The 24,675-nt window shown below is 38.7% G+C and overlaps 1 protein-coding gene across 1 annotated transcript; it reads left to right on the top strand.

The window, feature by feature from the left end:
* The first annotated feature begins 1,102 nt into the window (after nt 1–1,102).
* On the top strand, nt 1,103–24,395 carry srpk3 (SRSF protein kinase 3). The gene is made up of 16 exons (XM_089119839.1): nt 1,103–1,201; nt 1,629–1,743; nt 2,896–3,287; nt 5,228–5,336; nt 5,526–5,613; nt 5,701–5,788; nt 7,249–7,355; nt 7,843–8,008; nt 10,305–10,330; nt 14,258–14,456; nt 15,311–15,535; nt 17,806–17,903; nt 17,992–18,099; nt 19,435–19,504; nt 20,984–21,076; nt 23,775–24,395. The coding sequence occupies exons 1-16, from the start codon at nt 1,186–1,188 to the stop codon at nt 23,957–23,959; spliced, it is 2,085 nt and encodes a 694-aa protein (XP_088975965.1). The 5' UTR covers nt 1,103–1,185; the 3' UTR covers nt 23,960–24,395.
* The last annotated feature ends 280 nt before the right edge of the window (nt 24,396–24,675 follow it).

The following is a 24,675-nucleotide window of genomic DNA, read 5'->3' as shown; positions in this document are numbered from 1 at the left end:
AAAATGGACGTACTATAATCGACATGTTGTCATTATCATGTGACCTACCAGCATCAGTTACTTCACTTCACTGCCATTCACAAACCCTCTCCCGTGGCCTCATGGGATACTAAAGTGTCCATCATTTCAGAATCTCGCCAGAATCATTCGTAGGTCATCCTGGTACTTTTATGATTACTGTGAATTCAGACATGCTACTTTTTATCACATACTATTTTTGCCTACTATATAGAGAAGTGTGTGATCTTGGATGCACCCAATATTTTAATTGGATGGATCCCACATATTATGAACCATTTTCATGAAAATTAGGTAACACTTTACCATTAGTTAATCCGTTAACTAATCTTAATTAACAATAACATGTATTTATGAATCTTCATTAATGTTATTAATAAAAATTACAACTGTTCATTGTTAGTTCATGTTAGCTTAGATACATAAAATAATATTAACAGAGATTAATTAATGCTGTGAAAGTATTGTTTATTCTTAGTTCATGTTAACAATGCAACCTTATTGTAAAGAGTTACCGAAAATTGTCACACATAATATACATATCTTTTATTTTGTAGTCACATTTGAAAAAGAAAAAAGTCTTCAATAATGAGGTGGAAAAATATATTTTGTTACAGGTTTAGAATGTGCCTAAAAATATAGGCTATAGCTAAATATAGTGGAAATAGACTAAGTTAAACATTAGGTTACTAAAATAATTCAAATGAAAAACATGATGTGTTCCTTCAGTCCTGCCATCCTAGTCTTAACTTCAGTCCTGCCATCCTAGTCTTAACCTTGACACTTTAGGCCGAAAAAAAGAGAGAGAGAGAGGGGCCATTTTGCTTCCTCAGGTCAGCTTGGCATACAGTAGCTGGTAGCAATATATATATATATATATATATATATATATATATGACGTTTGCTTGCTTCAGATAAATAATTCGAAAAAAGACAAGGCTTAGATGTCTAAGGTGGAAAATGTTTTTTTTTTTTGATTCAGAAATGAAAGTAGCCAAATAGTAGAACTAAGTTAAAATTGTATAAAAATATTATTTGGTATTTATTCCATGTAGGCTGTCTCAGAGGCTGTCTGTGCGTGAGCTGTTGTCAATACACAGTGCCTCAGTGCGCATGCGCAGGACCTACTGAAGCGAATGTGCGTTCCGTGAGGTGACAGCTGTCCCGATGATATCGATGAACGGTAAGAGTGTTTGTATTAGAAAACAGCCAAACAGCCGTAAACATATTAATGTCTGTGGGTTTATTATATGTTTTGAGTATAAACGAAACAGTGTCTGCTTGTCGGAGGGTTAAAATGACGCTTGTTTTGATGACTAGAGCCCGTGTTAGCGGTAAAGCTAAGCGCGAGCACGTTTAGAAGATCTAATGTTTGGATGTTCACAGATTCTTCTTTTCGCATGAATTAATCGGTGGATTATTGATAAATGTATTGGATTAGTAAAGTCATATAGCCCGTTTACGATGAAATATCCTCGATCTGATTATGCATGTTGCTGGATTGCCCTCCATTAGTTACTCATACATAGTGAATTGGGGGGGTGGGGGTGCCTATAACAGCGTGTCTAATATGTATTCTGTTATATGATATTCTCTCTGATGCCTGGCAGTATTCAGCAGTGATAACAGCCTTCCCCAGAACAGCCTCGGAAAAAAGCAGAAGAGGAAAAACAAGAAGCACCGCAAAACAGCAGCAGCAGTGGAGATCTCTAGTTTGGAGCTGGGGTGAGTGTGTCTAACTGGGCAGAATCCAGATCTGGGTTTCTACTCTGTGAGATGATGCTAAAAATATATAGGAGGGTGGCCATGGGAGTCACTTCTCCAGATAAGCATATTGACTCATGGCCCTCCCTCCCAGTCCATGCACGTGGAACCTATTTTAACACACCCCTGGAAAAAAAAATCTGAACAATACACACCATGGATAAGAAACACAGATCATGTACAGACCTCATTTTCACACATTTGTAAATTTACTACACACCAAATTTCAGTAAAGACTAAAACGGTCAAATAAGTGAAATGACAAACTAAAGGGTTAAAGGGAAATTATCACATATCACCCTCAAGCCAAACACAATTGTCGTTATATAAAAAACGATCCTGTCATCACAGTCTGTAAAAAGGGTCCATGGCAGTGCTGCGATTCAGATTTTCGGTAAGTAGGCCGGTATAGCGAGAAGATGTAGAACAGATGTGTATGTGCTTCTCCTACATAAATATCACGTGCTCAAAGTATCATATTCTAACAAGACATTATATTTACACCATCAGCTTCCATTACTGTTTATGCCAGTAACACAGACAAAAAATGGCATGCTTTTAATGTTGCACTGAAATATCATTAATATCAAACAATGATGTAGTTGTTAAACTGTTCTATTTTGACAGAATGTCATTGTGTATAATGTCCATTTCTGCCATTATAATAATAGCCATGTTGCTCTCTAGATATCATCATTGGAAAAAAAAAAACATTTTGGTTGACCACTGTTGCTAACCCCTTTGGAAGTACTTGTTGAAAGCTAGATGGACTGAGACACAGTGTGGCTTTATATTAAGATGTTGCATTGATGTTTTGAAGCACACAGATGGTCGAAGAATATGTATTTCGAGTGAGATCATAAGCCCTAGGTATGAAAGTCACCGCTAGAGATTGCTTATGAAAAGTAGTAGCTGTTGATGTATTATTTATGAAGTTGTCATCAGTGATGCTTGATTATAAATAGTAACATTCTGCGCCTTTAAACATGGCTGTGTTTGGCATAGACAACAAAGAAGTGACGTAATGTAGAAGAATGTACTTTCACACAGGATGCCAACCACCCGATGTTGTATTAAAACACCTCTTCTTCTCTTTTTTTTATTGCTCTTCAGACCCCAGATCCCCTCCTCAGATGAACTGTGCCACATCCTCACCATCCACAGATCCGCCACCCCTCCAGAATCGCCCCCGACGCCTCCGTTAAACCTTTCCCAGAGCCCACCAGACCTCCAGCCTCCAGCCCCCCTCCCTCACTCCATTCCCATCACAGTGGTTTCCTCACCCAGCGTCCTCTCGTCTCCAGACACACCTTCCACTCCCATTACACCTTCACTGGGCCTACCTTCAGTTCCCTCCACGACTCCTCCCACTCCACCGGACCCGTCCAATCAGCTGACCCCACCACAAGCTCTGAGCCCTCCCCCTCCAGACTTTTCCCCACCCCCAGCAGAATTACTCGGGTCAGATGACGAGGAGCAGGAGAATCCGTCAGATTACTGTAAAGGTAGGATTATCATCAGAAATCAGTTTTATTTTCTGTATAACTAGTTTTAAAGATACATATTGATTCTATATATAAAGTTGTTCAACCTAAAAAGATGGACGATATCACCAAAATCTAACAACATGATATAAGTCTCAGAAACGTGTATCTCATTACAGTTAGTTTGTGGGAAAAAAAGATAAATTATTAAAATATTAACCCTCTGTGGCCTAAGGTGTTTTTGGGGTCCTTGAGATGTTTTGACATGCACATATTAAAACATATTAATGGCAAAGGAGTCGTTACATTCTATTTAGCGCAAACTGGGCTACCATAATATGTGAGCATCATGTACATGTTTGTATTTTTGAGAGAATAATGTTTATGCATGGTTATTGAAAAAACTAAAACTTAAAGTTTCTGAAATAAGGCCACAAAACACATACTAAATATGTGTCCACAAGACTTTTGACTAATGGGTGTTGTTGCCTAGAGTTTCTGCTTCAAAATGATCTGAAAATCATCCTGCCTAATCATTCACATAAAACAATACATTGATTTAAATTTTGTACAACACTTTTTTTTTTGGAAAGGCAATATTCGTGAATGATCATGAATAATGCTGTGGTTCACACCTGAGAAGAGAATGACCCACATAATGAGCCTGTCAGTCAGGTATGTCACTGATAGGGTACCACAAGAAAGAATGCCAGGACAAAAAGAAAAGAAAAAATATATATATACAGTGTTTCCCCTACAATGTATTTTACAGCGGCACAGCGCCACCACTGGATTTTCAGCACCGCTGCATCTTCTCATGACCAGTAATATCACGACATTCACCTACACACCTAAAAACACTGAGACACGGCGACCGCTGGCGCGGCTAATGCGGTGGCTCTGAATCCACTTGTTGACAAGAAAGGAGGAAAGAGCCACATATGGAACTATTTTCGATTAAGGCTAATGTCACATTGCCATAAGGGACCATTCACATAGCTAGTTTTTCTGCACATGCAAATTCGTTATTTCAAATGTAGGCGCGCGGGAAGCGCGCTCGTTTTTCCAGGCCGCCTCTGTTCATGGTTGCATAGCAACGACAGACGCCACGGGAGAGAAAGCGCTTTTGGAAAGGAGAAAGCGGCGCTCTCCATGAGAACGAGGAAGTATTAGCAAAGAATGAATTAGCAAAAGATTTCTAGCCTTAGCTTTACTACTTGAAATAGAAATAAAAAGCCGCCCTGTACAGCAATGATCAGCTGTTCGGCCGAGCTTTCGATGTTGTTACCGAAAGGCCGAAGCTGATCGGTTGGTTTTTGTCACATGGCCTGTTGAGATGAGATGTCACAATGTTTTCATCTCGCCACGCGTGCCTACAATTGAAATAACGAATTTGCGTCCATCAGAAAAGCAGTTCTAGGCTTATTCTTGGCTGGATAAATCTTAGCAGGTTTAAAAAGCCTTTTAAAATTAAAGGTGTCGCACGTTTTTTAAAACATTTTTTGTCACCTAGTATCTTGTAATGAATGTCACTTCAGTTCTACTTTCTGAGTATGAGACGGAATAAGCAATGCAAAAGGTTTTGTCACAAACTCAACTCGTTCATGCTCTTCATGTTCAAGCAACGTGTAGTATGATGTGTCTTGTCCACGACATGCCAAGATTTTAGGAGTCAAAATCGCGTAATCTGACACAGTGACTATCGTAACAGACAAAAAAAAAATCATATAATCTGAACCAGGCATAAGTTTTAGTTATCAATAATATAACTGGTGCAAAACAGCTTCACTTTATGAAACAAGTATTATAACAGTAACAACTAATATTACAAAACAAATGTTTCCATTTCTGATTGAATGAGTTGCATTCAAAGCTGTTGTAAAATACGCGTTGTTATTGTTACAGCAGTGATGAATGATTATGACTGGTTGAATGATTGCTATATAACAATTCATTTTCAGGAGGATATTATCCAGTGAAGATTGGAGACTTATTTAATGGCAGATATCACGTGGTCAGGAAACTGGGATGGGGTCATTTCTCCACTGTATGGCTGTGCTGGGATCTACAGTGAGTATTTTACATGCTGGGATCTACACGAATCCTAATCCCTGAGATTAAACTGCTGGAACTAGGTGTGCAATCTCTAAATATTGAGATGTAAGCCGAGGTCAGATTATGGATAGCCAGATAGTCATGTATGGATAGCAAGCCGCACATGTCTGTGTGAATTCAATAATATATGAAATTTGTCTGTAGACGGAAACGGTTTGTGGCTCTGAAAGTGGTTAAAAGTGCCCAGCACTACACTGAGACTGCACTGGATGAGATTAAACTACTGAAATGTGTAAGTCTGAGAATTGAATACATTAACCATCTTTATGTCAATTAAAAAACAAAGATGAATACATATTCTGACAGCGTTTTTCCTCAGGTGCGAGACAGCGACCCCACAGACCCCAAACGAGAGAGGGTAGTACAGCTCATCGATGACTTCAAAATCTCTGGTGTCAATGGTGTTCGTATCCTTTACTGCCTGTCATGTGATCAGCATGCTGATGCTCCTCTGTTAGCTGTAGAAGTTATATCAGGGGCCTATACCAATGAAGCCAGTTTAGGTGGCTAGCCAGGTATGTTTAAGGTTAGTTTGCGCCAGCCCTGGGTTTTAGGCACTATGAAAGTGGTTTGGCTACGCTCCACGGCTAACCTGGTCCGGGGCTAGTTATGTTCCAGGTAAGAGGTTGCAAACCTACTTGGACCAATCAGCTGTGAGCAAAGGATAAAGTCACTACACCTGTTTCAACTCCAAATTAAAGGTCACTACATAGCAAATGATTTTAAAGACAAAATTGTCTGGCTTTTAGCAGAGAATGTCTAATTGAAGAGAATTGGCACTGGCTGGTTACTTCCGGGTTCTGGACTGGCTGCAGTAACACGTCTCTGTCCATGCAGGGGCGCTCGTGGTCCTCGTGGGAGTCAATGGGGTTTCACCCCCATAAATCCACTTTTCTCAGGATGTAATTTTTTGTCAAGTAATTTTAAAGTTGCATTCAAAAGGGAGGGCTAAGATAATAATCTCAGCTGAAAATTGCATTTTTAAGTTCACTTATCTGTTCTAAAAATCCGTTCAAAACTGTGATGATGTCACACAATAGCAGAATGCTAGCGTGTTCCGGCCAACAACGGCCTAACCTGTAAGAAATCAAAAGGACATAAGTACTCGTTCATTCGACTTTTGGCCTATAATCTATATTGAACTTGCGGAATCAACAATAAAATCTTTGTTAATTTTACGACAAGCAGGTGAAAGAGACACTTTTAGCCGTTTAGCCCCATAGACTCCCATTCATTTTTCTCTTGCCCGCGATCACCTCCAGTGGAATTCTAATGGAACTGCAACCAGGATGATACACAATGGGGCTAATAGGAAGTGCCAAGGCTCTCCGTTAGATGGGCTCTGCTTTTAGTAATGCTATTTAGAATAATCATTTTGTATGATTTAGATAATATTTATGTGATTTATTATACCCTTAATCCATCACACGTTTTTAGTTCATCAATTATCAATACGCAGAGTTTAAATAAATAAATATATAAATGTGATATAATAGGTAAAATAAATAAAGGTGAAAATACAACAGAAAACAGATTTTTTTTGTGAAAAAACAAAAAATCTGTTTTTTGAAAAAAAAAACATTATTTTGTTATTATAAATATTAATAATAATAATAATAATATTTTTCTGTCATCATTTTAAACCATAAAGGTTAAACCGAACATTTATTTAGCTAGTTTCTGTGTTGTATTTGACTTTAGCTTTTTATCAAAAAAGCTCACTTGAGTATCTGTAGCAGACAAAACTGTGGCACTCATTCACTCTGGGATGCGTGGAAACGGCTGACTCCATATTTAAATAGCATAATAGATTATTTCCTGTGGTTTAATAATCACAGACTCTGTCCTTGACTCCTTGTCCTCTCAGATGTGTGTATGGTACTAGAGGTGCTCGGCCACCAGCTGTTGAAATGGATCATCAAATCGAACTACATGGGTCTTCCTCTGGTCTGTGTGAAGAGCATTCTTCGACAGGTGGGTTCATAATAATGTCAAAAAGAAACAAGTTTCTCAGGCTTGTTTTTACCAGTATACAGTATACACATTGCAGGTCCATCAAACCCCTGGGAAGGGTTCAGATTAGGGATGCTAAGGATTAATTGATGGTCGATTAATTGTCTATAATAATTTAACCGATATATCGATAGTCAATTAAGCATTTTGAGATGATTCTCATGCTCAAAACACTTGCAGCTGATAAATAAAGAAAAAAAGAAGCGAACACGCCGTATTTTCGAAACAATATTAACCAAAAACGCGGAAATGACCTCGAGGCCCGAGGTTGAAATTACTCCGAACCATCCCTTTAAGCTTACACCTATTTTGTGTTGGTTAAAATGGTTGTTAAGTAAGATTTAATTGGTTAAGGCTAATGTTTAATTGATTGTTAATTTAAATATTTACTGATTGATTATGGGAATTTCTGTAAATTTACATCCCTAATCTTATTTCTCTCCTCCAGGTTCTTGAGGGCTTGGATTACTTACACACAAAATGCAAGATCATCCATACAGACATAAAGCCTGAGAACATCTTGCTGGACGTGAATGAGGTGTACGTGAGACGGCTGGCGGCAGAGGCCACGATATGGCAGAAGGCTGGAGCTCCGCCCCCCTCCGGCTCTTCAGGTACTGTTCTTTGTTTTCAAGTGTAACTCGCATCAAGCTCACCTGAGACTCACCTTGAGATTTGCGTAACGCTCCCTTCAGACTTATTTAATGCTTGCATAGTAAATGCATTTACTATATCATATACAGTATATAAAGAAACATTTTACATTGTATTCTAGGGTTGTCATGGTACCAACATTTCAATAGTCGGTACAAACACCAGTAAAATTTTGCTTTTCTCGATACCAGAGCAAACTGTTGAGGTTGTAGTTTTTGAATGAAATAGTTATCACTGTCAGTCATCACAGTTTCCGATTCAATCGCATATTAAAATACGTTTGTCAATCCAGAAACGTTGCAGTGTACTTCGAGACATGAAAAATTATATTCAAATTTTGAATGGGTATTAAACTGAAAGCAAGAGAAGAGCCTCCCTTTTTATCCACCACAGCTGTCATACAATGAACCAACACTTTGTTGGTTATAATAAAAGGTTATAATGAAAACCTTTTACCTCAGCTGTGTTAAGCAGATTTCTGACTAGCACCTCTGATGGGTCATAGTGTTCACTTGCTTTACAGGGTTAGGCTACAAGGCTCAACCTTAAAACACACTGTAAACCTTTGGTGCTCAGAGAGCACTCAAACAAGCATGAAACGAGCGTTTGAAAGCAGCGTCTATCAGCAGGTACCAAATATACTCTGTGCAATTGGTACTGCAGAAATGCTGGTACCATCAACTATTTGTTTTAGAACCGATGGGTATCGGTAGTGCTGTTACGGTTGACAACCCTATAATATTCATGTAATGCGACAAAAAGCGTACAATGCTGTAATCCAGGGATACTCAAAGTTCAGCCTATGGGCCACTAATCAAAATGTCTACAATGGAAACACTGTTTTAGTTTTGTCGCACTACACTACTGACTTCCAGTATGACCACAGATCATTGTAATGCTGTGTATTTTGTTGCTTGATTTTGTTATTTGGTAGCCTAATCAGTGTTGAAATTCAATAAAGTCTTCATTTTTAGTTTAGTGTGACCTTTTCTTTGTCTTATTGTATTTCTAAAGTAATTTATTAAAGTTAATTTATTCATTTAATTAAGTTAGCATAAAATTCACAATCAAATTTTTAATTCATGTTACTGATCATATTGTGAACAATTCATCTATGCATATGTTTGATTTATTTATTTATTTTTGACCTTGTAATTTTTTATAAAAATTGCCATAACTCGATCTTCTGGTGAAAATGACAGACTTCTCTTGGTGACGTATGGTAGACTTCTTCAATGATTTAGTCTGCACAAAACCCGCCAATTTCTTACAATCGAATGCAAGCTTTTATTGAAATTTGCATACGTTTTGGAGTACAAATGGCCCCATCTAACGCAAACCAACACACCAAGTCCCTATTCTTTTCACCATCATGTACGACACAATACACAGTGCTCCTTTTCATTTCATCACGACTTTAATGTATTCATGCATAAATAAGATTTACAGTTTTTAATTCTTTGTCATTGGATATTATGCTGGAAATGCCTTTCAAAGACTGACCAGAAATACGAGGCTGGTGTAACACATACAGTAGCTCTGTGGTTTATACTTCTGTCTATACCACATGTAAATCAAGTATTCCCTGGTTATTTATTCACTGACCCCTGGTCATCCTGCATTTTCTGAAAGTGTCCCTTGAGCGATATCTAATTTGAGTATCCCTGGCATAAACTATAAAAACACAATATGATGATCTCAACCTAATGATCAGTTGTACTTCAATTTTTCTAATTTAAAACAGAACCCAACTTGTATATAAAGAAGTTTGTTTTTTGTTTCATTACTGATTTTATCGAGATTTTGTTTTTTGCAGCCCTACTTAAAGTACAGCCTTACTATAGCAGTGACGGCCAATCCTTTTTGCACAGATTTGCCTTCCTGTGAATGTTAGCTCAAGCTCACAGTTCTTTCCTTCTCAACAATTGAGTCCAGGTCATAGATTAGGGGTTATTTTCCAAATTTTTTACAAAGTAAAGTTACAAAGGTAAGCAAGCAAGCAAGCAAGGTTGTGTTTTTAACTTTGAATCGACTAGAAATGTGCCAATGAAATTGATCTGCATGCTGGTCGTCATTTCTCCTCTGCTTCTGTGGTGAATATGCCAATCATTTCTCATTTCTTCTCTGTCGTCTGTTTGGTTTCTAACTGGTGTCCTATCTTTTCTTTCTCTGTTTTCTTTTTATTTTAAATTATTATAATTATTATCATTGTGGTTTTCTGTCCCTTCCCTCTTTCCTCCTCTGTTCTGACGGCAGTTAGCACGGCCCCAAGGGAAAAACAGGTACGTTCAGAGTTGTGCCTGCTGAAATACAGAGAGGATGTAGTTTGTCCTGGTGAAAAAGACACATGACTGTTATAATCTGCCTGCTGTAACCCTAACCCACCCCTGCCTCTGTAGATACACGGGCATGAACCACTGGGAAAGAGGCACATCTCCATGTCCAGGGTCAGATCCACTGATGTGGGTGCAGAAAATGCAAGCTACATACAAAAAATGCTTTCATTTTGGCCCATAACTGATCTTTTATAAATTTGCTCAGTGCATGAAGAGAACATTTCTTTTGTGTTCGCCCAGTCAGTGGATTTGGTCTTGATGCTCTGTGTCGCCCCACAAATGTGTTGATTTCGCACCGTTAACTCCTCACTAACATTATTAGACCTTTCAGAGGTGTTCGCATGCTGGATCATTAAACCAGCTAGCTTTGTTCCTTCATCCAATCACTCTGCATTTCGGTTCATTTTCTTCTTTAGAATAAAAGTTAAAAGGGACTATTTTCAGAGTGAGAAAAGAGCAGTGCTGTAAGCTGTTCTCAGACAGGAGCATTATCTTTTCTCATGTCATGACAGTCAGTCAGACATCCGGTGCGTTCCCGCTCCCCGTTTCCTGCTTTTCTTATTTCAGCCACCACCTCTGCATGGCTGAGAGTGATTTCACGAATTACTGTCACATTTTCCTCTCTTCTGAATATAAATGAGATGAATGGGAAAAAGCAAGACTGTCTCTGCCACTGAGATGAGGAAAGAAATATTGAAAAGAAAAAAGATATCTCAAAATTATCCACTTGGAAGAGTGGAATATCAATAATTCAGTTTATTCAGATTATTTGGGTGGTGTTGACAAATTTCACGATTCGATTCATGCGCTTGTGATTCAATTATCAATTAATTTGGGATTAACAAGATACGGAAATAATAATAATTATTATTATTATGCTTTTTCTGATGTTAGGCTGCAGATTTCCTTTAAGTTTAAAAATAGTAATTATCCATCCAGGATTTTTTTCTGGGTGTCTCAACTTAATGTTTTAGGTTAGCTAAACAGCTTTATATTTTCTTTATTGTGGCATATTTTAATTTACTCAGTCCTTGTGATTCCATCTGTGCATCACCGTCTTTTAAATCGTTTCACCTGGAAATGTTCTGAGATGTCGTACCAATGGCTAATTAATATCATAATTGATTTATAAGGTTTATAACTTTTGCACAATTGTATCCTCTGTTTTCTTCAGACAGACATATTGCGTGCACCTCACTGAGCCCTTTAGATTACATTGACCCAATTCATATGATATACAGTAACCAGTCGAGTACCTTTGATAAATATATATCTGCACCAACAGCAGGAAGTGTGATTTATTAGTAGCAGGGACACTATTTTCAAGATTTGTTATCACAACATATTTTCTTTTGTCAAATCAACTTTAAAATAATTTATTTAGTTGAGATAACTTATTATTTTGAGTTTCTTATGGTTAAATTAATCTAATTCATTGTATTAACTCACTTTTTCCAGTTCAATCAACTTAAAATTTGAAGGCAACCCAGGTTACTTACTTTTTTAAGTTAAACCAACATTTTTTTTTTACAGTGTAGTAATCACAACATTTTTTCTTTTGTCAAATCAACTTAAATAATTTATTTAGTTCAGATAACATTTAATTTTGAGTTTCTGGTGGTTAAATTAATCTCCTTCATTGTATTAACTCACTTTTTCCAGTTCAATGAACTTAAAAGTTTAAGGCAACCAGGTTACTTACTTTTTTTAAAGTTAAATCATCAATATTTTTTTACAGTGTAGTTACTTCTCATAAATAATAACTGAGTTAGTAACTGAATTAAATCATTATAAGAGTAACTAATTACCAGGGAAAGTAACTACTTAAGAAAGTTACGGTACTTAAAAGTTAAAATAGGCCTATGTCATATAACTTGGATGCACCCAATATTAAATATGTTATATTAATTAAATGGACACTATAGAACAAATTATTATTATGAAACATTGTACACTAATCTACACTATCGTAATGTTGCTGTGGGACAAAATTCAATATATTATTTTAAATTAGGGCTATAAGTTAAACGCGTTATTAACTGCGTTAACACAAACCCATTTTAACGGCGTAAATTTTTATAATGCGCGATTAACCTTTTCTTTTTGGCCTAGCAAACTGTGTAGCGGTTTTTTTCATATGCTTTTGCAACAGGACGCGGCATGCGCGGTACTGCGCTCTGAAACCCATTCATTTCGGGACGTTTTGTTGCTTCGTCGACCAAAGCGCAAGCGGATATAGCTAGACCGGAAACAAAACAACAGGGACGCACTCGTTTGGGCTTGCGAGCCGACCAAATAGTTAATTAACGTTACGTTTTGTGTGGATGACGAGCGCGAGACGCCGAAATGGATGCCAATAAGATTCTGAATGGAAACTTTGTGTTTTGTCGTTGTGAACTGAGCTATCATCAGTGCAGCGTTTTATTGACATTAGAGTTAACGGCGTTGTAACGGGGGAGACAGTAATTTGTTACTCGTTACTGAGAAAGATAACGCCGTTTCGTTAGTAACGCTGTTTATTTATAACGCCATTATTCCAATCACTGGTGGTGAGCGCACTGGCGCCGTTGCGTCATCCACATGGTGGTGGTGGTTGAGGAGAGATTCCCTGATGTGATAGTAGTACATATGCAAGCGCTATATAAATGCCTCATTCATTCATTCAGCAGTAGTTTTACAGACAGCGCCAGACACGGGGGTTCATCAGGTCAGTTCAGTTAGGCTGGGCTTAGCAGAGCAGACGTGTCACGGCTCAACCAGACAACAGACATGGCAACAGTCCTGCCATCCCAAAATAGTCCCAGAGCTGGAAATGGCTCAGTCGTGTCAGATATCCCCCGTTGCGGAATTGACTTTATGCTGCGTCAGTGTAAGCTTAGAGTGCATGCAAAATTGAGTGAACCCTGCACATCATGTTGTGAAAATTATAATTTATGCAGAAGGTTTGGCTTCTGTAACTAAGTAAAATAACCCTTCTGCATGCCATTTCTGGCACCTGTGCCTAATGTTGGCGACCCATGAAGTGAGTTATTTCAAGGACAATCCCCCCGGAGTAACTTGAGTTTAAGTATCTAGGTTAAGGCCGTGTGTCCACCAAAGCGTTTTTAGCCAGCTGACGCTCTGCTGAAGACGCCGTGCTTTGGGCGCTTGAGAGCGTTTTGGCAGCGCAGCGTTTTTTCCGTTAAAACTTTTTGTTGCTATGATACCGAATATCCGCAGCACAGTTTACTTGTAACTGATTTCGTAGATAATTCGTTTCAAAATAAAAATTGTATTATTTTTCATTCATTTTGTTCGGTCAGCTCTGTTGGTTGATGTTGTATAGAAAGAATGTTGTGACAGTTGGTCAGTGTGGTTTAGTCCCGCCCCTCCTCCACTGTGATTGGACGGCTGGGTAAAAAGTCAACTTTATCCAAAGTTGAACATTTTTCAACTCTCGGCGACCAGTAAAAAAATGCTGGGCGATCTGCACTTCAGCGTGAAAAAACGCTCAGCGCCTCGTTACGCTCATGCCGTTTAAAAAACACGGCGCTCCCATTGAAAACAATTGAAAACATACGCCAGGCGCGTGGAAAAACACTTTGGTGGACACACGGCCTAAGATTTAAAGACACTTTTTTTGTTGATTTTTAACCAGCAACCTTCTGTTTATCACATCCTGTTCGTATGAGAACAGATTAACCAAAATAAGTGTGTGAGGTTAGTTTGTTCTTGCAAACATAACATTCATAATTGCACAGGTTGATCAGCTAACATCAGATATCATGCTTGTTTTAGAAGGTATTTTTAATTCAGTTTCATGCTTTTTTATTATTGCTATTCAGCACTTTAAAACACTTTTTTTTTTGCCTATGTGTGTTTGTCTGTGTTTAGATGGGTAAATTATCAAAGAATAAGAAGAAGAAGTTGAAGAGGAAAGCCAAACGGCAGCAACGTCTGTTGGACGAGAGGCTTTTGGACCTGCAGAGGATGGAGGACCTAGATGGGGTTTTGCCACAGGAGGCTTCTGGAAACACACGAGCGCTCTGGAGGCTCAGTGAGGACGGAGAGGACGGTGACAGAAAAGCACAAAGTGAGATACATTTATTTGAATTTAGCATGAACAAGTGGAGAATTTAACTTTAGTGATGTTTGCTCTGCTCTTTTTAACATAAAAATTGTTGATTCACATGATTGAAGGATGGCTTTTTGAGCTGAGGGACTAAAAATAGTATTTTTTATGTATTATTATTATTATTATTTCAAAAATGAGGCGTAAAATACTTTGTGGGGACGTTCTGTGAACGATTGAAAGATTATGCACATTATGGAGAAAAAGTTTGTGCAGTAAACATTAACAAGATTAATGTGTAAAATCAATTAAAAACATTTTTGACTATATTTCAAGCTAGAAAATGACACATCCATTATGCACGTCTCCTGTTGTTCCTGGGTAAAAAGAAAAGAAAAAATCACTCTGACGTCTCAAAGCTAATGACAAATCTTTTTTCTCGAGTGACAAAACGTGTTTGCATTTCTGTAAAGAGTGTTATACAGCATTAATGGCCATCAATTGGAAATCTAATTAATGCACTGACTTAATGAACCATTTGCCAATGCAAGATGACATCTACATCAAGATGATTTTTTTAAGAGAATCAAGCTTTGACGGAGCTTCTCCTTTTTTACATAAATCACATGCACATATAATCTGTCCTCAGATTGTTCATTTATCTCCAGTAAAATATTAATTGAAAAAACAAAAAAGTAGGTTAAATCAAAATTTAAAAGTTGCTTGTTCAGAAAGTTAGTTTTCATTCAAATTAAATTTTAGTTAATTTTAGTGGTTTGCTCAGCAAAAATAAAATATTCATTTTATTGCTTCATTTTAATTTTATTTTCAAAAATTTTATTTTATTTTATTGATGTTTTTGATGTGTCTCACAGTGAACGGTAACGGACACTCCTCCATAGGAGCTCTGACTAAGCACAGTCCTGAATCGGGCTCGTCGTGGCTGGAGGAGGGTTGTAACGGCTTCGGACCCCTGCGCTTCTCCAGCCCTGGGTCGGGCCTGTCCGGGATGTCCAGCTCCATCCTGTCAGCTACCTCTGAGTCGGCTCTGTCCACACTGTCCGGATACTCCACTGAGCGCTCGCTGCTCTCTCCCAACTGTACGTACTCTGCTTTCAGCTCATGGAAAAATACCAATAAAGTGCAACAGTTCATTTTCTCTATCGGAAAATTGAATTTAAACAAACTATGAGCTCTACTGTGAGCTATGAGGTTGTTAACTGCTGTTTGCTTCTGTTAAAGCTGTAAGAAAAAAGTTATGAGGACAGTTTATTGCAGGGTAGCAGTGACAAAGTACATAAAGCACCTTGGGTTTGATTCCAGACATCCTAAACTCAGTCCTTTTATTCAGATAAAATGCACAACCCACAATGTAAGTAGTTACTCTTGTTGTAACAGCTGTGGTCTGTATGTTAATGAAGTTGAGACACCCCATTGTCTGAGATGGTGTTCAGAGTCCCTCACCTGCTCCTGTTTGACAATTGATGACCATTTGCTCAGCATGTGATCGCCCTATGTGGTGCAGAAATTGCAGAAAAACAAAACTGTTGACTTTGTTCTTTTCTATGACAATTAAGCCATTCGGGGAAATTAGCTTATCATTGGAGTGGTATCTGGGTTGAGGCAGAGTCATCAGATCTCATTGTTTCAGCTTCTTTTTGAAAAGAATTGTTTAACAGTGGAATTTGTTGTGGAAAAACTACATTACCCACAATGCTGTGCATAAGATTCCACCAATCAGAGTCGCGACAAGCAAAACGTGCCAGAAGAGCTCGTAAGCTCCACCCACTCCCATGAAGCATTGCAAATGGTGAATGTCGGTCTCGCTATGCTGTCAAAATGCTTACATATCTGTGATTAAACTCGCTCGCCCCAGACCTATGTAGGTTACAGAACGAATCTGCGTTTTGATTGAATCAATCGGGTGAATCAACGATTCAGTGGCAGAGGCATTTACCTCATTCCTGAATGCATCAACTGCTGTCTAGATTTGAAATCTTTTTTTTTTAAATCAAACACTTTTATAAGTTTTTTTCTCATAGGAATTTCTCATTCTTGATTTGAGTTATAAGCCATGAAACACACCCACCAGATATTTCCCTTCCTCACCGACCTTGTTGTTTAAACACAATGCGACGCCTCGTCGATGCTTTGTCGACTTCTTGCTGCTTCTTGTCTTGATGACGCATGTGATACGCACCAGAATGAACACTTTCACAATAACGTTCATCAGGCATTAATATAGTACGTTCAGTTCACGTTCGCCCAAAATATGAATGATTTCATGAACTATCGTTCAATGAATGTGTTCAGGCACAACACTGGACACTGACTACATCATTCGCAGTGCTTCTTGGGAGTGGATGGGCGATAAAGTGTTAATTTGGTGCTATTTGCTGGTGTACAATCTCTGATTGGTGGAGATTTCTTTGCTAAATTTTGGGTTGTGTAATGGTAGTGTAATTTTTCATCAGGATTCCTATTGTTGAACAGGATTATTTAAAAATTAAGTTGAATTAATGCGACTGATGGCTTCACCAAAGCATATAACATCAGAGATGTATAAAGTACTAGAAACTCGGACTTGAGTAAAAGTACAAGTGCTCTATCAAAAAAGTGACTTGAGTAGAAGTTGAAGTGCTCTTTAAGCACCACGCTTAAGTAGAAGTACTAAAGTATTCAACATTTTTTGTTCTTAAGTATTGCAAGTAGTTTATTTTAAAATTCACTACTTAAGTACTAAAAGTACAAGTATTGTGTCATGTAATTTTTAAAGAAAGTAGTCAAAAGTTTGAACTAGCAATCAAATAAGGCGCTTTGGTGGGATACAAATTTGCTTTGGTGGCCGCCAAAAAAATGTCAATGCAGGACAACCCCTGCATTAGTTGTCAATGTGTGTGTCAATCAATATCATTACCCGATAAAACTGGCATGTGATTTAGGCAGCATGAAAGCCAACTTGCAACGAATGATTTGTAAATTTTTTATAATTGTAACGAGTAACTAGCAGAACATTAAAAAAAATATCGAAGTAAAAGTATTAAATTCATTGAAAATATGTACTGAAGTAAAAGTAGAATTATGAGAAAAAAACAATACTCTAGTAGAGTATAGATACAGCATTTTAGTACTTAAGTACAGTACTTAAGTAGTTCTACTTCGTTACTATACATCTGTGTATAACATCGATTAACAACCTTGTAGCTCACAGTAGGTCTGTCTTTTCGTATCAACTCCCCTGTGAAGAAAACCAGTATTATTTTTAAAGGCCTTTGATTTTTAATTCAACATCATATCTGTTCTGTTTGGCTGTAATTATGTTGCTGGAGTTTTCACATCAGTGATAAGATGGTGTGTTTTTTTCCTGCAGCATACTCCGCCGCTGATTTCTTAGTGAATCCTCTGGAACCTCAGAACGCAGATAAAATACACATCAAGATTGCAGACCTAGGCAATGCATGCTGGGTGGTGAGTACTGTTGATTCCATTCAAAAAGTGGATCACGTCAGACGCTGGCGATGTATGATGTTTACTGATGTCATCTCCTCCATGTCAGCACAAGCACTTTACCGAGGACATCCAGACGCGTCAGTACCGAGCTCTGGAGGTGCTGATCGGAGCCGAATACGGACCCCCTGCTGACATATGGAGCACTGCGTGTATGGTACGAACTCATTCAGTGCGATCAGGGTTATTATGGTTAACCATCAGGGTTATTATGGTTAAGCTGGGAAAAAAAGCCTCCTCTTACTTGAAAAATTTGTTCCATCTAAATGATCTAGTTCCATTAAATGAATTTAAGGCCATGTTAAAATGCAATATAACTCAAAAATGTAACTGCCATATGTGACCTGCTCTTTTCTTTTATGTGTGATGCTTGTTTGTTTGTTTTTGACTATGTTGTATTGGTATTTAAATTGAAGCTGGTGTGCCGTCTTGGCCAGGTCTCCCTCGGAAAAGAGACTCAGTCTCAAGGGACTTCCTGGTTAAATAATGGTTAAATAAAAAAAAAAAAAAAAACTAAAACCATCAAATAAACCTTGAAATAAAATGAACAATAACTGAAGCAATCCACCATCAAATTTACAAAAGAAATGTCTCATAAAGATCATCCCCGTCAGTCTTTTCCCACCAATGTCCTCACCAAAGTCCTCACCTCTTTATTTATATACAGATTATTTCAAAGCAGCTTTACAGTGATAAACAGGAAAATAATGATTCAGTTCTGCTGTAAAGCGGCTTTAAAAAGACAATAATAAGCAGTCATTATTCAGCTGAAATCAGTGTTGATTTTTTTTTTGGTTCAAAAACTTTGTAAAGTTCATAATGAAATGAGTTTGATTCAGTTTTAAAGTTGAAAACAGAGATGTTATTATCCAGCTAAACAAGTTGAGTTCTCATCCAATAGTGTCAGTGTAGTTAAATCAGAAAGGATGAAATCATATGTCAGTTCTTGTGTTCGACTGTTTAATGAAAATAAGGCAGATATTTAGGCTTTGTTATATTATTAGCTATGTTATAAGCACGTGTTTGTTTAACACTGATGCTAATCAGCACTGATCCAACATCCACTTTTCCACAGTCACAAAGAAAACAGTCTGAGAAGTGATGAGTCAGGATAGTTGTATATTTTAACAGTGTATGTCCCTATAATAATTTTTCTGCATAATGCTTTCAGCTCTGTGATTGGTGGTCCCGCTGTGAAATTACAGAGGGCCAATGAGAGTGGTATCAAATTAAGCATAAGCTTTATTTGAAGAAACAGTCATTTCGCCGAATCATTTGTCAGTCTGTAAATTTGAGTTCAGCTCAGTTTGCTTTTTCCCCGACGAGAGAAATGGGGTGATAGAGTTCAAGAGTCACGGTTCACTCACTACTACTTAAGTCCAATTAGTCAACTAGTCATTCAGACAACCTGCTGCCTGACGGATGAACATACATTAATCTGTACATCCAAAGAGGTCATGTGATAGAGCTGTAACATCATGTGTCTCAACAGGCTTTTGAGTTGGCGACTGGAGACTACCTGTTTGAGCCTCACTCAGGAGAGGACTACACTCGAGATGAAGGTCAGTTGTCTTGCTCTTCCTCAGTTTTTTTATCTAGTTTCAGATGTAACAAGTGTTATTGGCATGATACAATTTTTATATGTATTATATATTACTTATCGGTATCTGTGGGTCTGTAGTTTTGACCAGTATCTGATTCACAATGATTCATGGGATGAACAATACATTTCCTCTTAAAATAATTAAATTGGGCCTAGGATTTTTTTGTCATTTCCAATACTTTTCTGCTTTGCATCAATCTCAGAGCTGTTTGGCTGGGTTCATGAATATAAACATGACCGTTCAAGATGAAATAATCTAAGAATCCTGACAAAAACTGTATCACAGCTTTTCACAAAAATATTAAGCAGCACAACTGTTTTCAATGTTGCTGCTGCTAATAATCCAAAATATTTATTGAACAGCAAATCAGCATATTAGAAATCAGCATATTGGAAATCTGCATATTATCTACATATTGGAAATCTTCAGCATATTAGAAATCAGCATATTAGAAATCTGCATATTAGAAATCAGCATATTAGAAATCTTCTGTATATTAGAAGTCTTCAACATATTAGAAATGTTCAGTATATTAGAAATCTTCAGCATATTAGAAATCTGCATATTAGAAAACTTCAGCATATTAGAAATCTGCATATTAGAATGATTTCTAAAGGATCATATGACACTGAAGACTGCAGGAATGATGCTGAAAATACAGATTTGCATCACAAAATGTAATGTGTTCCTAAAATATATTAAAGTAGGAAAGAGTTATTTTAAATTGTAATAATGTTTCACAATATTACTGTTTGTACTGTAGTTTTTATCAAATAAATGCAGCCTTGATGAGCAGAAGAGATTCTTTCTAAACCATTAAAAAAATCTATCATTGTCATGTGTAAAAAAAATGAATGAGAGACATACAGTACATGTATAATTTAATTCTAAGTGTTATTTTAGTGTCATTTAAGTACTATAATTTTTTTTATATATATATATATTCAATGTTTTTTATTTTTATATTTTCAGGTTTTGTTTTTATAATAAAGGGTCTTTTTGTTGTTTTTTTAAAAGATGTCTATATAGGGTTTTTTTTATAAATTGTTGTTTTAGTGTTTGTTAGTTATTTTAGCACATCAAATTAAACTACATGAAAATGAGAAATGCTGCCCTGGCAAGTTTTTTTGTGATTTGTGATTTAACTTTCCTTTATTTCAAGTAAAGAAAATGTTGTTGTTTTTTAAATGGTTTTGGTTTTAGCTAACTATAATAAGTGTGACGTATATAAATATCTATATTTGTACTATCTATATATAATCCCTATCGAGATAATTATTTAAAAAAAACACTAGAAATATAGAACTCAGTTCACTTAAAAACTGTCCAGTCTAATAGAACCATACACTAATATGTTTTGCATTCCTAATATACACACAATAGAGATATTAGTTTGCTTTTTATAAATGATAACCAGTCCAAAAATGTGTTTTTCAGATCATATAGCTCACGTCATTGAGCTGTTGGGTCCCATTCCTCCTCACTGCGCCCTCTCAGGCAGATACTCCAGAGAATACTTCAACCGGAGAGGTGACCAACACTATTCTTATCAATGCCCTTCAGAAAATGCTAAATCGGCCTGTTTAAACACAATCAGGGTGAATCTGAAGAAGAACATGGCCATGTCACAAAAAAGGTTTGCATGAAGAAAATGAAGATGAGATTCAGCCATGAGGCCATTGACCAATCACAGAACATCATGAAATGCCGCTCTATTAGCTCAGTGCTTAATCTGAAAGGGTTTTCCTCAGACATGTGATGAACGCTCAGGATATTAATAGCTCAGAACATCCTTGCTGAAGATCAGCCCGTTAGCAAAGTTCTCTCCGCTTGCTTTCTAAACCGCAGAGAAATGTGACCGAGAGCCTCTCGTGTCTCAGAACTAGATTAGTGTAAGATTTGTCTTTCCTCCACTGCCGTAGAAAGAAAAAAATCCCACCTCTTCATCGACATCTCTAACTAGACCCCAGATCAAAATGTCTCAAAATTCATACTCAATGTCTTACTCAATTCATACTCAAAATTCAATGTCTCAGGATTCATACCAGTGACACTTGATTCTTTTTAGCAGAATGACTCATTCTGTTTTGTTTGCTGATTCATTGTGACTTTCTAAAACAAGTTGTACTACAGTAGAGTTAGTCCAAACCGGTGGTTCGTGAACAAAAGCCCATATTAATAAGCTGCCATTGGTCGCATAATGGCCCCGAGGGATCGTAGGAGATCGTGGGATGTGGGATGACTCTCCTATAGACTTGGTGGGGAGTGGGCCTTTTAGGACTACCCTCGATTTAACGGATCGTGACTTGATTTGCATGGGATAGGGGTTATTTGGACGCCTCTAGTTGGCGCTGGAGTGCGAAACCCCACCACCCCCCCATCCCACAGACCCACTATTTGTCCAGTGGCCCACTATATTGGTCAAACATTCCCGGAATACTACCCACCCACTCCCGGGCCACGCCCCCGTCCCACGAACCCACTATTTGTCCAATAACCCACTATAATTACCAAATGTCACGGGACCACTCCCCGCCCACTCCCGGGCCACGCCCCCGTCCCACGAACCCACTATTTGTCCAGTAACCCACTTACCAAAAGTGCTGTAGACCCACGCCCCCACTCCCGGCCCACGCCCCCATTCCACGGAACCACTATTTGTCCAATAACCTACTATATTTACCAAAAGTGCCATAGACCCCCCCCCCCCCCACACACACACACACTCTGGGCACGGTGAGGTGCCCCCAACCCGGCTTACTTTTACGACTAGGGGGTGCCGTTTTCCTTCTCGCCATGGCCCCACGGTGCGGGCAGAAATGTTTGGGGGCCTTGGACCTCGTTCAGTGGTCGAAAGTCAAAAAAAGGGACGCTCGTCCGCAAAACCATTACGAAATAAGTGTTCTGTGGGACGGCTCCCGTAAGGGGGCGCAGGGTCGTGGCACATTGAGATTTGAGATCTGGGCCCTCCAGGGGCCCCCGAAGGGTGAAAACCTAGGACCTTCCTGTAGCAAGTGTGCCACTTTTAACCAACTTTCACTCAAAAGCCTCTTAGGGTACATGAGTGGAAGAGCCTGTAGGCCCGAGATAAGGGTTAAAGGGGTCAAATGTGTTGCCTTTGCTCTAGCGCCCCCTGTTGTCAGTATGTTGCTCAAGGGGGGCCCAAGGGTTAGCATGCAAAATTTGGGGCCCCTGGGACCTTTCTGTCAAAATCCCACTCGCCCATTAATTGAATGTATTCACCATAGTGGTTTCGTGGACGCCGCTTCGCAATGGCCGATCGACTAGGGGCTACATTTTCTGACTCACCACGGCCCCCTGGTGTGGGCGGAAAAGTTTGGGGGCCCTCTGACCTCGTTCAGGGGTCGAAAGGCCGAAAAAGACGCCGCCCGTCCGCAAAACCACTATTTTTCCAATAACCCGCGTCGCAATGGCTGATCGACTAGGGGGCGCCGTTTTCCGACTCGCCACGGCCCCCCGGTGCGGGCGGAAAAGTTTGAGGGCCCTCGGTCCTTGTTCAGTGGTCGAAAGGCTGAAAAAGACGGCCCATTTCAAATATAGTGGGTTAATGGACAAATAGTGGGGTATTGGAGGGCCCATTGGTACCTCCCCACACACAGAGTTCGGAGTTCCAACTTGGCTCGTTTCCCGAGATACATCCGGTCAAATCTGGACAGGAAGTGGCCGTAACTCGGAACCGGAAGGTCCCAGGAGCTGGGGACAGTGGGGTCTGAAGGGGACCCAAAGGGGCTCCCCACACCCGGAGTTTTGGGCTCCAACTCGGTTTGGTTACCGATATCAGAATCCAGAGTTTCAAGAAGATCAGAGCAACTCAAAATTTTGCAAAAAAATAAGTTTCTCCAATCTTCTTGAAACTCTGGATTCTGATAGAGGGCCATGTGACTTAGACCTGAGTGCAAAAATGGAGGCTCTAGGCCCTTCCAGAGCTGAGATATAGATCCCACGTAGCATTTATCCCACTATTTTTATAATGGCATAAATGCTGCGTCGGATGTCCATATCTCAGCTCTGGAAGGGTCTAGAGCCTCCATTTTTGCACTCAGGTCTAAGTCCCATGGCCCTCTATCAGAATCCAGAGTTTCAAGAAGATTGGAGAAACTTATTTTTTCGCACCAAAAAAAAAAACGTCGTTTTTTTTTTTCGGGTCAAAATTTTAGTTTCTCTGATGTTCTTGATCATGTGTGTGTTTGTGTGTATGTGTGTGTAGGTGAGCTGCGGCACATCTCGAACCTGAAGCCGTGGGGATTGTTTGAGGTGCTATTGGAGAAGTACGAATGGCCTCTGGATCAAGCGGCCCAGTTCAGCGACTTCCTGCTCACAATGCTGGAGTTCATCCCAGAGAAGCGCGCCACAGCTTCAGAGTGTCTACAGCACCCCTGGCTCAACTCATAACCCTCTTTCATTAAGTCTGATCACCTGGTGCACACATCCACCTTTCAGAGGGTAAACTCACTGTTAAGGTCAAACAAACTGGAGATACAGTATCCTGAGCACAGACTTAGCTAGAACCTCAAACCTTTGTTTTTTATATCTATTTAAAGAAGCTTTGATCTCTGAACATGATGCAGTCTGTAGTCTCTCTCGAGTTTCATTGTACTGTCATTTAATTGTGTAGAAGGATCACATATTTATGTTAAAATAGTGCCTTGACATGCCATCTGCAAAAAGAAAAAAAAAGCCCCTCACCTTTTTATATTTGTCTGCGAACATGTGTGAGGAATGCTTGTTTGTGAACATACAGAACACTATGAATACTTGACTAAATTCAATAAAGACCTGAGATCTTAAACCCTGTGTACTGAAGAATAAAGCATCACTTACAACCATGGATGTGATAGAGTAATTTTTTAATAATTCTACTGGTGACCATAACACTGTAGCATGTTTAAACATTGTATCTAGTAATCAAACATGAAAAACAATTAATTATATTTCATGACGTTGAGTTTTTTTTTCATGATAAAAACTATTTTACTGCACTCAGGGGGACCCTGTAGTCTGTGGCACCAAGTGCCATCCCATAATTCCACCATCCATGAACCCACTATTTTTATAATGGCAAAAATGCTATGTGGGATGTCCATATCTCAGCTCAGGTCTAAGTCCCA

Source organism: Pimephales promelas, chromosome 14, assembly GCF_988280905.1.
Source record: "Pimephales promelas chromosome 14, fPimPro1.hap1.1, whole genome shotgun sequence".
NCBI lineage: Eukaryota > Metazoa > Chordata > Actinopteri > Cypriniformes > Leuciscidae > Pimephales > Pimephales promelas.
Note: the sequence above shows the minus strand (reverse complement) of the source record. Positions and strands in the feature narration are given on the sequence as shown.